Consider the following 18,034-nt stretch of genomic DNA (forward strand, 5'->3'; position numbering starts at 1 on the left):
AAACCTCTATTTAGTCATTACCACGTACGAGCTATAGCTTATCGGCCTTTAGTATGGATATACCCAAAATTAATATGTCCCGTTTTATTGTAATTGAACGCATCGTGAATAACTAGAGATTTGTGTGCAACGCGCTGGCCGTTTACACGCGCTAGAAGCAGGTCTGAGTGGCACTGCCTGCAGGAATAGACGTCTGGTTAGTTGTCGGACAGTAGCGTTTGTATAAGAGCATTCGAGTTCCTATGAACGGCTGGCCGTAAAATTCATTTACACAACGAGTTGTTATTATTATGAACCACTTTGATCTGGTGTGAAGAAAGCAATTAACTTACTAACTTCTTTGGAACGAACAGCTTACTCCGTTTATATAGAGTGGGTAAAGGTCAGTTGTTATTGTTGTTGTTCTTATTTGAGGAAAGCATGAAACGCAGACGAACGATCAGTGCCAAAGTAAAAGGCACCTATTAAAGTTAGACCTTCACTTCAGCAATGATAAACAGCAGAATTTCGGCTTCGACAAAGCATATAAACATCTCGCAAGAACTAGCTTTATAAACTGTGTACCGAACGAATCCAAGCACCAACGTCTGTATTTTTTGCCTAAATACGATAGCGAGATAGAGATCGCTGACCTTCGAAACAGGTTAATCTATAATTCTATTAAGCTCGGAAGATTCATCACGTAGAGTTCATAGAATAGGGTTTATTCAGTTAACGGGTGGGAGAAGTTGCAACTGCCAAAGGTAGATTCTCAAAATCGAACAGGAAGTGCACTGACGGACTGTACATTAGAATAGTCATGGGTATGTGTTACGTATTTGACTCAATGCTGGCGTATTATTTACATATAATAGGAAGAACATGATGATAAAAGGGTTGATGGACGTTACACCTGCTAGGTTTAGTTAAATCTAGTGTACTCCACAGCAGCTCCACAGAACTTATTGGTAGAATCTACGGAGAAGATAAAGCTCCTTTCTGCAGCTATCACTTCTAAAGTTACCCTATGAATTACTCATGTAAACATTATAGTATTATAGTAATTTAATTGTATAGGAGAAATGTGTGACCATGTGTGCTTACTCGAGAAAAGAATCATTCAGCACAACTTGAGTGCATGTGACGACCCGCATACGTGTAAAGCCAGCACAGTATCTAATTTTTTACCTTCAAAAGCACCTATTTGGGTTTGGAAGCTTTCGCCTTCACATGAGCATGTTCGTAGTGCACTTTATTATTGACATTCGATGATGATTATTTAAACTTATTGTGCAAATGCCGGCAGAAATCCGTGTTCACAGTAGATACCTTCACGGTATAGTACCTTTTTCAGCCTTCCAAATGAGAGTGACCTGTAACAGCAACACCTGTTATCATGTCTGGCGGACATAGAACGTTTCCGTGCGGTGAAGCCAGAAACAATGCGTAAACATTATGCGTTTGACGGTGACCTAATGCATCGATATCTTTCTTACTGTATTCTCTCTGTACTTACTCTGTCATGGTGTTTCAGGCTATCGCAACACCATCCGACTTCGTACTCTCCAACTTGCCACCAGCCCGAAACGATCAGAGGCCTCTCGTGGGAGAAAACGCCCGACGCTGTTTTTTCGTGCCCGCCCAATTTTACGCTCAACGCTCAGGACTATAAGGTTCGTAAAACATAATCAGCTACGCAGGAAGGCAGGCTGCAACATACAGTAGTGTACGCTAGTCGCGCACAGCTGCCGAATCAACGAAGGCAATATTCGGACAAAATTAGATAAGTTGTCGTTCCCCTGGTCGAATAGTGAAGAAAAAAGGAGGAAACGTGGACATTCTTTCCCCCACTGTCTTTTGTTTTCTCTCGCGCTGATATTCGACTCTATCGATGTCGCTGCTGGTACTGTTTATGCTGGGTTGACTACGCCAGAGCTTTAGCAAACGCAGCGACGGGTGTTGGCGCACGATACCAACGGGGCGTTATTAAGCTATGATGGCGCATTCTAGCCTTCGTCATCATTTTGAAAACGCTGCTCCTGATACTGAACTTAAGGCTGCTTCGTTTGCAGAGTTTGACGCTGCTTCCTCTAATTACCGGTTTCGCGGTACGCCTTTTGCGCGATATACGAAACGTTTGATTTACGCATCGATAATATACCGCAATTTTGTGGAACAAGTGCTTGAGCATGTTCACATATATATAGGAACTGATTAGTGCCGTTTTCGTTTGAACTGTAAATCGAAGTTCGATATCACAATAAATTGTACTATACGGCGTACGAATTAGGTAGGCTATGGTTTATTATACGCAAGTTGGAATCGTACGTGAGAACCATTGCCAAATTGGAGGAAATACGTGGAAAACTTCTTATCATAAGGTTTGTGCTCAGAGAATGATGCGAACTCCACCCATTTGTGTTTCAACATATGAATACGACGAGCACTCGCCGTGTTCGTTTAGTGAAGTAGAGGTCATAGGGGATTTGCCACAGCGACCCGTCATCTGACGCCAGCCATTGTTGAAAACCTACACGATGGCTTAGGATTTTTAGCGCGTCTCTTATTTATCCGACTAAGCTGCGCGCTTCTCACTGCAACATGCTGTCCAAATATTATACCGCCTTTAGAGTCAGTACCTCTAACAAAAGTCTATATTGTTCATTCTATTCGGCGGCCGACGTGCCTCGTTTCACTGGAGCCAGCTTACGTTTCAATGAGTAGTCAGAATATTTTTTCACTAAACTGACCTTGCTAACGTGGCCTAACAGGTACACACGGGAAGCAACCTGACCTTGTACTGCGAAGCATGGGGAATGCCTGCACCGCATTTACAATGGTTCGTAGGGGATACAGCGCAGGAAGGCAAAGTAATGTCTATTAACGATTCCCTCGCGGCATCGCAGGTATGCGTACGTTCCTAATTGCAATAATATTTTTACCTAAATTATTTTGTCTAAATGTTATTATTGTTCCTAATTACGCTCAAAGTTCTCTAGCGACAACGATATGGCTGCGCATTTCGCCACCTTAGCCAATAATACGTCTGCTTTGTTTTTCCCCTAGCCTCCTCATGACTGGTGTGAGTGTACGTTGATGGTTATCAGCTAATTGATTGGTATAGAGCTGTCAAACGTATTTAGCTCGATTGAACAGACTGTCCTTCTTGAACGATGCTTTGATCCCAAATATAGTATCTGCACTTATTCTAACGGTCAGTTGAAACACATATGATATTACGCAGGACCTGTTCAATACAATGTATCCATTTATTTCGATAGAACTACTTATGCTGCACCCTTTTCTATTGCACAGCTGTATTTGAGTGACGTTAGCACTCTTAACGGTGGAACTTACACTTGTCGGGCTACGAACTCGGCTGGCGGAAGCCAGCTGAACTTCACGGTACAAGTGGCATCCATTGGAGACGCCCACGAAACTCACATGGCCTCAACTACAACGAAAGGAAGTGTCAGAACTCTTCCCGACGGTCATGGCTACTATTCAAGTAAGTGCACGATAACGTTTGCCGAAGTAAAACACTTTGTATACGCGTTAGACAATTCATCTTTTATAGGGGGTGCTTATCCAAATCAAATTGCTCCACGAACCTTTCATTACTATTATTCAAAGGGCTCAAGTCCCGGATATGCCGTCATCTTTATAGCCACCCTATAGATGCATCGATTCTATTTTTATTTTGTGTATCGAATAGCTGCAGCCTTATTTACGCTGCATAATGTTCACAAACAAGCCTGTTACCTATCTCCGTAATAAAAAAATCTAAAAATTCAGTACGTACACGTGAATTGCAAATATTAAATACGTGAAACGCATCCTATTTCTAAGTACAATAATGTTTCGAATCCAAAATCTATGAAGAATTTCTAACAAAGCTGCGACACCCGTAGTACGAAACAAGCATTATTACTCTTTTCGTGCGCAGGATTACGCGCGGCGTTCGCTTCCAATATAGTTGATAAACATAGAACTGGCTATCTGTATATACTCATATATAAATCGGCCATCGGCACAAAAAGGCTGTAGATCAAATTAAATCCAATTATTAAAAGTGTAGTATATACATTCTAAATATATCCGAATACATTAAAGTGTTTTCACTGTACATATCCTTCTCACTGTCAGCCAGTAATATGTCAACCAGGTCCGGCGCTAGTGTGTCACAAGCTTATAGATTCGTACGTTATATCGGGAAATTCACTTACTACATAGATTCCATTGCAGTGTTAAACCCGCGCAAACATCCACAAACGAATCTCTTGGTTGCCAAGCTTGGTCGTTAAAGCGACAAGCAGTGCTTCGTTCTGGAAAACTTCCAGGTTTTCCGTCTAGAGCGCACGCACGACACGTACGCTTTCGTCGGCTGCCGTCGTCCAATCTGATGCAATAAAATCCCATTAGCAAAACGAGAATTTGAAGGGTAACCAGTGAGACTCTGCGCTTTTTGGGGCGCTCCAAGCGAATTGAGGCTTATTAAAGCTACGATGTTCTTTTGCCCCCGCTGTGTCTTGTCCTCGATTTGTATATTTGGAAGCTAAAGAAAGCCATTCTTTCCGAGTGCTGTGCTTTTGATGTTTTAACACAATCTTAAATGTTTTCATTAGAGGAATACGTATTTTGCTTTAAATTTTTGTTCACACGCTGACACTTCATCTCTATACGATATTAGCCGTACTGGCGATACCTAAGTCTTTATCGTAAAGGACACAGCCTGGATAAATGTCTTCCGTAGTTTCTCGCCGGTCTAGAAAAAAGTCGGAAAGCGTAAGATTCTCCACGGCTACTTTTAGAGCAGACATGTATAAAGTTGTCAAATGCTTAGTAACTTATGTAGTCTGCGACTTTTTATTCATTTAGCAACTAGGAACTACTTTATTTTTAATTACGCTTATAGTCTAAAAATTAGCGTCGTCTGCCCATGATTTTATAGAGTGCACTCTACTATTAAGTTGAATTCTATTTGCGACCTCGTTTCGCATTTTCCTTTCTAGAGATAGGACTTAACGACATACACGTGTTTACTCCAGAAGTGTCGGTGAGGTGTAATCCTGTTTGGCTTGTTTTTATTTCACCTGGCGCTTCATTGCAGCCTATCTGCTCATAAATTAGTAAAATTTCATAATGGAAAGCGAACGCAAAATAGAAAGGGAGAGCATGCAGATACGCCCCAGGGCCTAAAACGTTCTTGTTTCATGGCGGATCGCGCTCACTTCAAGTGAGGCAACGCTTGAAGTAAGCCCTGAACACAGCGTTGTAGTTTACAACAGGATCACATCCATTGTATGTACTCCTGAGAGACTGCGATATAGTCTACACGACGCCTCTGGCGTTCAACAACCGCTTACCTATTTAACACTTTAGAAGTAGCTAGATACACTTATTTTATGTAAATATGGTATGAAATTGAAAATAGAAACATCAAGCCAACCACCCAAGTTAGAACTGGCCGTTTAAATAAATTATATATATACATATAATTCATTAAGCGGTTTGCTTGTCATGAAAATATATTTTTGGAAAGAACGAAAAGCTGTCACAAAAAAATATTTCTACAACATCTCCTTTTTAGTGTTTTTATTTATTTCCACTTACGTGCACGATGCAGCGCTGACTTTGCCGGACTATTTTTTACGGAGACAATATTTATTTGCTGATATGGTCGAATGACGAGTATCTGAGCATTGGTTAGATTTACTAGTATTATTATATATACGAGTTGTTACAGCATAATGTTGATGCATCTTTTTTCATATTAGGCAACGCTGGCTTGATTGGGCTTATCCTTGGCATCATAACGGTGTCGCTTGTCGTTTTGTCCGTTGTCGTTTTACTTCTCTGGAGCTGTCGTCGAGGCAGCCCTCATCATAATAGCGTTCTGCAGGATAAGCGAGGGAAAACGCCAGATACAGCCGCAGCGCTTGGAAGGTAAGCTGACGTAACTTAATAACTTATCGTTGTAGGTACATTAGCAATGTTCGGTAAGTGCGATGTTTTATGTAAAGGTGGCGAAGACGAGAACGGGCAATCTAAGACAACTCACCCCGTATCCAACATTTAACTCGTTGCGTAACAATATTTATTGATGCACGGAAATAAATAATATGTGAACTATCTTTGAACATCTCACTAAATAACACTAATAGCACGAGATTGGCTCTGGATCCGGATTGCATTTATACTGTATTTAAGGACTTACCTTTATCCATACTCAAACGTGCATACAATTACGGTAATGTGGAGATAAAATCATACCCTGTTTATTAGCTACATGAATTACGTTTTATGTTTGTTAGTACCTTTTTACGTTAGAACCGCAACCATTTCTTTGTTGTTTGTCATCCGGTTGTTATGATAATGCCCGTCTTTTTTCCGCACAAAACGAGTGGCCTTGTTTCTGTAAGTTTCTCACAACAGCAACACCGATAAGTCACAGACCAAACGGTAAAGAGGCGACATGCGCTGCCGATCCCCTCTCCAGGGTCTTCATTTACTATCTTCCATCTGCTTGCGCTCCGAACCGCTCTAGCCCATCCTTGAAATTAAAGCACGCGTACGTACCATTGTGATATTGGTAATGCTGCAAGACCAACATGGTAAGGGGTGCGGCAACATCCCAAGTACAATACAGCTATCCATTAGACCATCGTGAATGTATTTTTCGGCCTAATCCGGTGAGATGGTTAAAACAACGCAACGTCCTATTACTCGAACAACACAACGGAATATCGGGGTTGCTCTATCCTACTGTACTGAGGGAAACAGACAGCAGCTCACATGCATGCACACGCCCACATGCTCGGTAAGTGAATTGTCCGGCCGCTAATGGCTTGTCCTGACCCTAGGAAGCCGAGTGTGCTCATGAGCATCTTTGTCTCCTTGAGGACTGAGGATCCCTTGCAGCTGCTGCCCTCTTGCCTAACCGTTGTGTTAGTTTTCGCCATCCGCTTGTATGCGTTTTGCGTCTTCTATATTCTCGACGATGAAGCGTTCCGCTTTACTCCGGTTTACGGGAATTACGTAATTCTGACGCCCTGTTTCTCCGAGCCTTTCTCAGTAGCAGGAGTTGTGCCGTCTGACCATCTCGTTCAGTCACCGCCAGTTCACCACTCACCGTCACCTCACTTGTCTCGACGTCGTCCCGCATGCAAAGCACACGATATAATTCTATCAGAGAGTTCTCGATATAGTTACATCAAATAGGGATAAACGGCTAAAGAACTGCGGGCAGAACTGTGGCTCTGGAACTCGGGCGAGGAAGCGACTGGCGGCAGCCCTGGAAAGGCTCGGTAGGAAGTGGAAAAAAGACTAGGGGAGAGAAAAAAAGAGAGAAAGGAAGCGAAGAGAGGGGCTTGGAAAACCTCGAATATTCTATCAGTTCCGACCACCAACCACCAGCTCACTCAGTCGTGCCAGACAAACTCTGCCGTTTTTTTGGTCTCGCTTTTCATACCCATGGCAAGCTGGCACTGACTACAATCACATGGCCTTTCTAGCTATACTGTACGTCATTCGTTGGAGCAGCCATTGCTTCTGCCGTTGGAACAGCCCACATAAAGACATGGCCAGCGGACCAACCGGCCGACGGCTACGCCAGAATAACCCGAGGCTATCCGCAAGCCGTTTAAGGCCATTGCACACTAACTTCTCTTTTCTGTGACGTTCAATATTTCATCGTTCGCACGTAACTATACTGATAGGACGCATATGTACGATGTAAATGGCAGAATGTTTTCTGCCCACCTAACTATTATTAGAATTACGAGATTCGCATTATTGCAAATTTAATTTCTCCAAAAAGAAAAGCCAGCTTTGCTATTAGATTTATACATCTCAAAGTGGCCTATTGTGGTGGTTTGTGTTGTTAGTAGTTGTCTACCGTAGTGTAAATTTGCTGTTTTAGAATAACTGAAATAGGGGTGCATGCTCAATATATGGCGTTGGTGATATGATAAATATATATAGTTGGTCCTTTTCGTCTCAAGATTAATTGCTTCGTAACCAATAAAAGAAAGTCGTATTATTTCCATAGTCCTTGAATTCATCGAAAGAACAAGGCAGCTATCCTTGTCTCTATTTCTGTTCACGAAAAATCTGATCCTCGGGGAGAAGCCCATATACCTCTTCTTCTTCAGTTTATTGTGTCAATCGGGCACAGAGAGCATAAGCCGGTTAGTCAGCGGTAGAAGGCCAGAGACGACTACTCTTCAACAAGGTGCAGATCTAGGTACTTTGCGCGGATCCGTGTATCTAGATAGATGCAGTACCGGCAACTGAGCTCTAACAGTCGTTGTAACTTGGTTAGGCAGGGCTAGATGCGGCGGATCGAGACGAAACGAATATCCTTCCCACGGGTGATTTATGGAAGTTTTAGAAGCCCTTAAACTGCATGAAATAATAAACTCTTTCACCCCTTCTCGTCCCCAGTTACGACCGAGCGTCATTCTATCGTCAGCGTCGAAACTGAACGTAGCACTTTTCTTCCGTGTTTTTTTACTAGCAACTGCGTACTGCAGCAAGCCTCCCGTATAACGTCTTTAGCGTTGCTCGCTGGCCTTCAGCAGAGACACTGTTAGGAGATTTGTTGGCTCTTTCCATGGTCCGCCCAAAGTCCTAGCCCAACGAACGACGCAGATGGCGATAGCGAGTCGGCCTAGACAACGTCCGTTCTGTTCCATTCGATTCGGAGCGCATGCATCAAACTCTTACATTGACGAAAGCCTTCGAGTGTGCATTTTTAGAACTATTGGAGTTTCTCTATACCCAATTCCTTGCTTCTCCCACTTTACTTGCTTCTCTCCATCTTATCGAGCCCCTCCACTGGAAGCAGTTTGAAGATGATGTTGACGTTGGGCACAACAAATGTAACAGCAACGGAACCGGCACATTGCGACAACGACAACAAGACTTCTACGTATATACAGCTGTTTGTTAAAAAAAAAAACGCTGATTTTTGAGCTGCGTGCTATCGCAGCCGCTTTGACCAGTACGTGAACGCCACTAATTGAACACCAGCTAGCCCTTTTAGTAGCGCTTGCCAGTACGTCGCCAGTTCTTAAACAGCGTGTCTAAAGGTTGCAAATTGCCAAGTTACATTAGAAGCAGAATCGTGCTACGGCGGCCCTGTTCCCGTTCAGTCGTAAACTCACAAACGGTTCGCATGAAATCGACAACGCAGCTCTCACGATTCTGTCCCGCACTCTCGTTGCTCTGTTATGTCCTATTCGCATGCCGGACCCTTTTCCCTATATGTCGTCCTACTTCCCGTTCTACTTTTCTCTCCTTTCTATCCTATCACATTCTAATCTACAACGTCGCTTTTTGTAAATCAGCAACGTCTGATGACGATACTGATGTTGCATCGCACGTATACATACATATTTGTAACTAGTATTGCGCTTGATAAACGAGCCTGAATTTTCGCTGTGTTGGCTGTAATCAAACGTTCTCACCGAGATTATGTTACGTCACTCTGTTTTTTTATTGTTAGGTTACTATTTATTTTCCTATTTACCTACTATGAACTAACTACAAAGGTACTTCTCCTGTAGTGCTTGAGAGAAGACCTTCACAGACTTCACTGAGTAAAAATGTATGCCGTACAGTTTTATTGCTTGACTGCTCCTTTCTCCCCTGTTCTTCTAACGCTCTCTGCGCATCGACGCTGCAGTTCCCATATCGTTGGGGTTTATAGTTTTCCTCTGATATATGAGCGTGTGGTGTGCGAACGGAAAAAGTAGAACGAACGTGGCTGTTGTACCATAATTATTTTATCCATCTATGTAGTCGGTCGTAGTTATCTAAGCCGTTCCCTCTGTTGAATAAATCATGTGGCATGAGAGACGGAGGGTGTCGATGTAAAACCACCTAAATGCTGAGCAGAGCCCCTATCGACCTGATGTTACTGTGCGTCATCTTGCGGAAAAGTTGTGTGTACTCTATTATTTTGAATGATCTTATTTATTTCGTCGGTGCCCGTTGGCCAGGCTTGCCAATCAAAAGAGTTCTTGTCAGTCATAGAGAATTACTCTTCCTTGCTTTCCGCTTGTGTGCGTCCGCTTACAGCCTTGTGTGCGTCCCTTTATCTTACATGCGTTTTATATTGAGCGCCAATACGTCTGCCGTCGAAGTTAGGAGAATAGAATGAGTCTGCCGTATCCCTACGACAAATGCAAATACTATTTCGATCGATATTCGTATAGATTTCTATTCTACTAAAGGACTATTCAGTGTCCTCTTACGTGAGACGAAAAGGTTGTGGGTTGAAACATGAAAATCTGCTTGTGTGAACTATGAGGCGGCCTGATTTACCTTGTTCTAGTATATCCTGTTCCTGCAGGGTTCCCATAGGACCTACTAAAAGCGATAAGACAAGAGAGTGGAATGGAAGAAGGAGCAGCTTCCCGGTAAAACCGTTGCTGTCGTTACTTCGTAGGATTTATCTCAATACCAAATCCTAATTAAGGTTAAAACAGAACTTTAGCAGGCCTGTTGTCCCTGCTGCTACTCTTTGTGTTAGCGGTATTGCTTGTGGTAATGGTGATGGCGACAGAGGCGTACCACACAGCACTGTTCGCTCTCACTCGAACCTCATCGGCTAGTCCTAATCCATTTAATAGAAGTGAGAGGATTGGGTCTTAAAGAGTTCGTTTCTTCAGTCTTCTTCTTTTTCCGTGACTTTTCGAGGCTATCCTGTAATTGCGAAGGCCCACCTCGGTCTTTCAGAGCTCCAGACCTAAGAGCTTTAGGTTTTGTCGGAATCAAGGCTCCATTGACACACTGAACTGCGAACGCGCAAATGCGCGTACAGCCACACGCACTTTCTCAAACGTATCGCAGTGTAAAAGAGGAGCGCACCCCTTCAGATCCTCGGCCAGAATTTCTTGGGCCTGCCGATTCTTATTTTTCTTTTTTTAGTTTTACACTGTCAAAGATCAGAGCCCTGTGCTCGAGATCTATGTGCATGCTTTCTATATTCGACTACTAATGATGTTATGTCCGCTATTTGCCGTTATGCATTGCTTCTATTGCCTGCTATTGTAACAACTAACGTTCTGCAAGACGCCAACAACACTTCTCATTCTGCGTTCAACGAGTAGCTTCATTATCGACGAATTGGCGCGCGCAAGATATTCTTTGGTAGGCAGAAGCAAAAAGGACGGATATTGGCTAGGGAGTTCGGTTTCTCGCCATTGGATTTGAATTTTTGTCTGCTTGGCTTCGCGCCAGAAGTCGACGGGTCTGAATCAGCAAACTTAGTGATTGACCTTCTTCGAACATCCGTTGTATGTTGCCACAGCAGTTAAAACAGCATTTTCGTCCAAAGTTCGTTGTTCTCCTTCAATGCTTGATTGACTTATATTAGATTGCAACGAAACAGTAGCTAGAATTGATTGCTTCTTGGAATAGGACGCCGCCACATCTCATTGTCCTATCGTCCCTTGCTGCCGTTACGTTTGCGCCATCGTCGCCACTAGACTCTTTATCAAAAGAAATGGGTTGACTAAACTGTTTTGATCGGGCTTTTGTGGTACTTTATTCTATATCATATCAATTCCTCTTTTTGGTCCCCAATGGGGTACTTGGTCAAGTCTGAGTGTGTGCTTACAATATGACAACGCTGACAAGATCTATGGACACATTTTGCGGTGCTGAAGGAAGCGCTGCCGGTGCGGACTCCCCGTATGCATCTGGGCTGTCGATTTATGATGGGTGGACCGCGAGTCGTTTACCAGGCAAGCTGTGGTTAAGGCAGCAGTGCAAATGCTCAAGCTTGTCTCGTGTTGGCCATCTCTAGGAAATGATCAGCTAATCGAATATGGAAATTCTCTTTCATTAGCTAGTAGAGTATAATTAATATGGATAATTATATAATATGAAAGCGGAGTGATGAGGGAATGGGTCGTGATTTTGACTAGGTTCATTGGAGGGACTGGTCGTCACCCGCACATTTGCACGTACCAGGCTTCCACTTTCCCTGCGCCACTGCTGCATAACGTGGCCCTCTTCCTGCCAGGCTTGACATTGCAGATAGCAGCAGGAAACATCACAAGGCCCAAGATCGCCATCACTTGGTCGTTAGCAGGTTGTTGTTCAGATATAAGGCGTGATACTACAAGGGCGACTTAAGGTTTAATGGATGTCTCAACATCAAACCCAGCCAGTAACAGGCGTTATCGATCGGAGCATAACGGCTGAGTGACAGTGAAATCGAATTGATAAAGAAGGAAGGACCACATGAATGTTAGAGCGTCAAAGTCATTTATCTATGGTCAGCAGTTCGGACAACGGTTCACCGTACTCGTGTAAGCTTTCAATTAAAGGGCATAATATTATAAATAGGCCAATTATGTCATTTTAGGATCCTCCCTTCGTAGGTCCGTCATTAGCATCCTCAGGCCCACTTTCTCTTGTCGTTTCGTTATCTCTCGGTTTCTCTCTCTCTCTTGTTCTACTCTACATCGTGTGGTACTTTGTACTACCCAGGAGGCGGTGTAAAGGAAACATAGTGGCTTGTACGAAGTGATATTCCCTTTTGCCGGCTATTTTTTCTGCAATTCGGTTGTATAGATGGTCAAATAAAGCATTTAGTTGCTATTTATATGGTCTACAGTGTGGAATGTGTTGCGATACCGTGAGACCAAGCAATCAGAGAAGTATGACCGTTCCCGGCTCGTTTCTGCTAGCTCCTACCGATGTTCCGATAAGAACTTCTTTCGCATCCTTCTTCAGCGTCCGTTGTTCACCTATCTCTGTATTTTCTTTGCCTGCTCTTTCCTTAGAAGTTGGCTAGAATTTCGGCTGCCTACAGTATAATGAATGGACACCACTAGACGCGGAAAGGATACGAAAACAGTGCGGCAACATTGGAGTTAGCCTGATGCTCTCCTTTAGGACTTGCTTCCCTTTTTACAGCCGCCACTACATCTATAGCTATTAGAAAGCGGTGGACATTGATATCACTAGAAGCAGACTGAAACCGCTCTTGATCATGTGACGGCTATGCGCTCGCACGCTGACTACATTAACCGACTATGCGTTTATTTTAGCCTACTTCTCCGCTTACGGCAGACTTCATCGCAGTTTCTGTCGATATCGCTGTAACATCTGTATCTAGTTTGTATCAGCATTTACTTTGACAGAAAACTTATTGCCTCATCGAGGTTTAGGTTTCTCGCGTCAAATTGGTAGGTCACGAGTTTCGAAGTGGGCTAGAACGGCTACACCTTTGCAGTGGTTATGCTTCTTCATATATTGTGTACTATTTGCGATTTGATACTCCGCTAATGATACAATTAACATGAAGCGTACCTGTAGAGTTTGATATCAGGTCTGAACAACATTGCGGGATATCGTACCGAATCGAAGTCAGATTTTCACTGATTGAGCGATATCAAAGTATACGTTCTCCAAGTATTCGACGAGTGAGGTAAGAATGATGACGATCAAAGGCATAAGTTCGATCCATTTGAGAACAGGATCGAGTGCCACATGAGATGAGGCATTGCCCAATCAGTGCTACTACGTATTGGCAAATAGACTCTAGAACGGATCTAAAGTGGATTCTATTGAAGACATGAAAATCCAGCCACCCACATAAGAGCGGTTTTTTTTTCAACGCAATTTTCTCAACGTAATAATTGACTGCCGACCTTTAACACTGCGTTGAAGAAGCAGAGTCCCCCTTATAACATGCTTTCTCAATTTGTAGCTACCTTCTCTAGTTTTTTTTTCTCCTTAGCTTCTAGTTATTCTAAGGCCCATTTAGCTTGTCGCTTCGAACCCTTCAACAGGTAACCAGGCGACTAGTAAGGAAATAAATTTTGAATTTCTTCAAATTTACATGAACGCCTATGGCCTTCGCTTAAAACGCAATGGACACGACATAGTTAAAATATCATCTAAGTAGCTCATGGAAGCTCTAATCGCCTACGCATCGAGTTTCTCTGGTATAGTGATATGCATTTTCTATGATACAATAGCTCGGTAGCATCACGTAAACGGAGCCAAAGCAACAAAAGATGGCTGATGCTCATCATTTTCAATTGACAGCAATGACATTTATGTCAACCAGACGACCTTGAACAGAGTGGGTGGCTTTTTGTGTTTACTGAAGGACGCGTAGTGACTGAAATGCCCAGTCAGCTACTGGACGCGGGAATGAAGAACAAACATTCAGGTGTTCCTAAGCAATAGATCGACACCGTCAGTTTTTCGGCACAAAAAACTGTCGTAAAAGAAAACAGCTTAGTACAAAGCATCGACTGAACCGTCTGCTCATAGCAACTTTAATTATTATTTATTCAGCTATTTTGGCAGGTCTTTTCTAAACGACCTCTTCCGGTCTAGCATACAAATGACTAAATGCATTTTTAAAATGGCCATTGAGATATAATGACAAACACTATATGCACAACAACAGTGGAACACATAACGACTGTAGTTCTAATTGTAGACCGAGCTAATATGCGTGCCTTGTTATTTGAAGTAATAGTTGTGTGAACAGGTACGCCTGTATGCACTGTATACCCCCTTCGTCTGATACAAGCGATTTATCTGAAATTCGATATACCATAGACTTACCCTTCTGCTTTTTATCTCGTTATTTTCATCCTCTAATCCGCTTGTCAAGGCACCATTGTATTCGAAGCACTCGCGATTTTCGATCATCGATGTCCGCCTTTTGAGAAATTCAGCAGCGCCGTACGCAGAATACGGATCGGGTTTGATTTAATCTGATGCGTACTTTGATATGAGGTAATGGAAGTCGATTCGGCTCACTATCACTATTTTGCAACGTGTCTTTGTTTTGGCAGTAAGTCCTTAAAAGCCAACGTTTGTAGAACAAAAAGAGAACCCGTACACTTGGGGTATAAACATGCGCCCCTAGAAATAACAGCTTACTAGAATAGTAAGTGTACTATTTTATGACCTCAGGTATTCATCCAGCTTTATCGCTTTGCTTCCATTCTTTTTTGTGTGTTCGTTGTCCATGTTTACGTATGCTCTTTATCGCAAGTCTATCGAACCATTTCTAATAGCTGTCAAACGACGATCGTGTTGGCGTCACACACGAATACGCTACACTCTGTCTGTTTACCGGCCGTTTGGCATCGAATTCTCTTTTGTTTTTTAAACACTGCATTCTAATGCAAACATCGCGAATGCCCGGTTCCTACTGCGCCTACTGTCGACGCCACTTATACGTTACACGATGCCCCAAAGCGGCATCATTCCAACATTGTCCTGGTCCCCGTCATGCACGCTCTCTATCTTTCTCGTCGTAGTCTTTCTCCACTCCCCTTTCTCCATTCCTTTTCCCCAAATGCCTTTTGTTCCTTTTATGTGTCCGAGGGAGGTATCCATTACTGAGAGAGAACAACAGAAAAACAAGCCGATTGTCGTAAATCTACAATTTTCCGAGTGCCAGTTTTGAATAAAACATGCAGTTAGCAAACACTGACATGAACCGCTCGTCGAGTTCGTGAGAATTCTGACAGCGGCTAGCGGAAACACAGCAATATGCGTGGAAAATAGACATGGAAAAAGAGGGGTCCGGAAATTAGGAATTCGCCTGTGTACTTATATGATTCCACTCTTTGCGCTTCTACTAGCCCTGCACGATGCGCCGTAACGACTATGCGCAGGTAGTCAAGTAGTGGCTGGTTGTTATTGTCGTCAGTGTCACAGTAATAGGTCGTTGATGATGTCACCCTCTTTCTTACCCTCGTGTTTTTGACAGTTTGCTGGCAGAAGCGGTCTTCATTTCTAACCGTACGATTGGTGCCGCATCGAACCGACACGTCGCTGCTGCAGCTGCAATAATGGCGCTAGCCGATTTCGAAATTTGATGCGCGTTCACTCGCGCAACCTTTTGATGCTGGCACTGCTTATGCCGCTGCAACGTCGCTAGACATGTGGCTTTTCCTGAGCGAAAGTGACATATATCTCTAATGACGAATAACCTGTGGCTGCAGACGCTGTAAGGGCTACAAAGGCAAACTGAAACTTCTCAAAAGGCTGGCCACCTACCTGCTTCTAGTGTTGGCGTTCGTTCTTTTGCTACTGGATATAGGCTAGGTTTTGATTAGTTGTTTGTTGTCAGGTTGTTTACCGACATAAATCGACCCGTAAAAATGTTTGTACAATGATAGATGCCCGTGCCGCAGATACGGACTGACCGTACGTAGGGAAGCCACGAACATGCAGTTTATGCTACAAATATGCTTTGTTAGGGGAAGAATTCGACTTATTATTAAATCGATGCAATGATTATTCATTGCTTTGTGGCCAATAATGACAATGGCTAGCTAATTGAAACGACAAAACTTTATGCATAAGGGTTCTTTGTCACGAAATCCTTCTTGGACACGCTTAGGTAATTTTTTGACAATTGTTGCATAAACTAATCATGTGAATATTTCAGTGGCGAAGTAGAACCGCTGAAAGCAGCCGAAGCAGCCGAGGATATACCCCCACAGAAACCACCGCGCGCACAGCCAGACTACGAGTGTGTCACACCCGCAGTTCTCGATCTTGACAATAACGCTTGTAAGTACTGCCTCATATACGGCTAATATTGGCAAAGAATATCCATCCCTGTAAATTTTTTCGTTGCATAAAGTTGATCAACCTTTACATGTAACGTTTTTACAATACTTAGGTTTCTAATCCCTCTTTGTCTTTATTTTTTCTCCACATGATAAGTAAATACGGGTAAATATGACAGCTGTTTTCTGAAGAAATGATTAACGGCAAAAACTGATGTAGAATAATTTTAGGTACTTTCTATAGCAACGGTAATGTTTTGCATTAGCCAATAATGGTGCTGAATGTTAACAAGGGTTGTGAGAAAACTATGAAGAGCTGAAGAAACACTGATGAAAAGTTCTTAATAACAACGTTTAGGCTTCGCCTAGACTTTCAGCTTTTGAAGGCCTCCGCAGACAATGAATAGACTAGTTCATTTATATGCTAAGGAGAGAAAAGAGATGTTTTGAGTCAAAAAGTTAGCACGGAACCGAGTTAAATTAAAAAACTGACGATGTAAGTTGAACTCGATGCGCATCTTGTTCAGAGGTCCTCTCCGTATTGCGTTTGTTGATTTTATTTGCCATGCATACATGGGCATAACTTTTATGAGAGCAACAACAATCGCTTTGAAAAACGTTTGCATAATTCTTTAATTGATAAAATTAAGATTTAATTAGTACAATTTAAAACTAGAATAAATGAATGAAAAACAATACAATTTACTTCAATAACGAACGGTTATTGTTTTATTAAACATGCCTACTTAGAATTTAAAAATTTGTGATGTTGAACTACTTGGCTAATAAATTGCCGTAAAGGCATCCTAAAGCCGTCGTCTGCTGCCTCCTTTGTTATGGTTTCCAAGACAACATCAGGTTTCTATTATTCAAAACTTACAGTCGGATCTACATAAGCACGCTTGAATCTGTCCTTTCGAATTACGCCGCGTCACAAATTATTAGCTTTTCTAGAGATTAAGTGTGGTACATTAATGTTCATTCGACGTCATAAAGTTATCTCCCCTTCTTCACCAGTTAGTCCAGCTCTAATTCACTAGGGCGGGATCGCCTACGATTTTTTAGAGCGGCACAGTCTAGCTGCATGGGATCGCTAGCAGAATCTGATAGAAAACTAAGTTGGAGATCAAGGTAAAAGAATCTACCGCGTAGAGTCATTGGGTAATTTCCTATTTGGTCCAACAGTTTTGAAAGACGAGCGAACGATAATGGACGATGATGCCAATGGAGAGTGACGACTCACTGGACTTCGACGACAACCGCAGGGTCCACGAAGAAGCGAATAAAGAGGATAGGCTTTGGACAAGATGAAGAAAACGAAAGAGCGAGCGAGAAAGAAAGATGGAAAGGAGGAAGACTAGGGGAAATGTACGTAAAAAATACACATGGCATACTTGCGCAAGCGAGCAATTCGGTTCTGCCGGCCTGTGCGAGCAGAACACGGTCGACGTAAGAATTAAGGTCTAGTCTCCTGTCCGTTACGTTGG

At 42.8% G+C, this 18,034-nt stretch overlaps 2 protein-coding genes across 3 annotated transcripts in view; one reads left to right on the plus strand and one right to left on the minus strand.

Moving 5' to 3' along the window:
- The window catches only part of LOC111249103 (uncharacterized), a 269,871-nt gene that overhangs the window by 244,520 nt on the left and 7,317 nt on the right, over nt 1–18,034 (plus strand). The window contains exons 6-10 of the mRNA XM_022802606.2: nt 1,514–1,652; nt 2,751–2,885; nt 3,295–3,487; nt 5,757–5,925; nt 16,424–16,548. Coding sequence (XP_022658341.1) covers nt 1,514–1,652; nt 2,751–2,885; nt 3,295–3,487; nt 5,757–5,925; nt 16,424–16,548 — 761 coding nt within the window. The remainder of the gene's footprint in view (nt 1–1,513; nt 1,653–2,750; nt 2,886–3,294; nt 3,488–5,756; nt 5,926–16,423; nt 16,549–18,034) is intronic.
- LOC111249512 (uncharacterized) overlaps nt 1–18,034 on the minus strand; it is a 202,180-nt gene that overhangs the window by 66,830 nt on the left and 117,316 nt on the right. The gene's annotated exons all lie outside the window — the stretch shown is intronic.

The sequence above is a fragment of the Varroa destructor genome, unplaced genomic scaffold (genome assembly GCF_002443255.2).
Source record: "Varroa destructor unplaced genomic scaffold, Vdes_3.0 BEIS01000001.1, whole genome shotgun sequence".
Classification (NCBI taxonomy): domain Eukaryota; kingdom Metazoa; phylum Arthropoda; class Arachnida; order Mesostigmata; family Varroidae; genus Varroa; species Varroa destructor.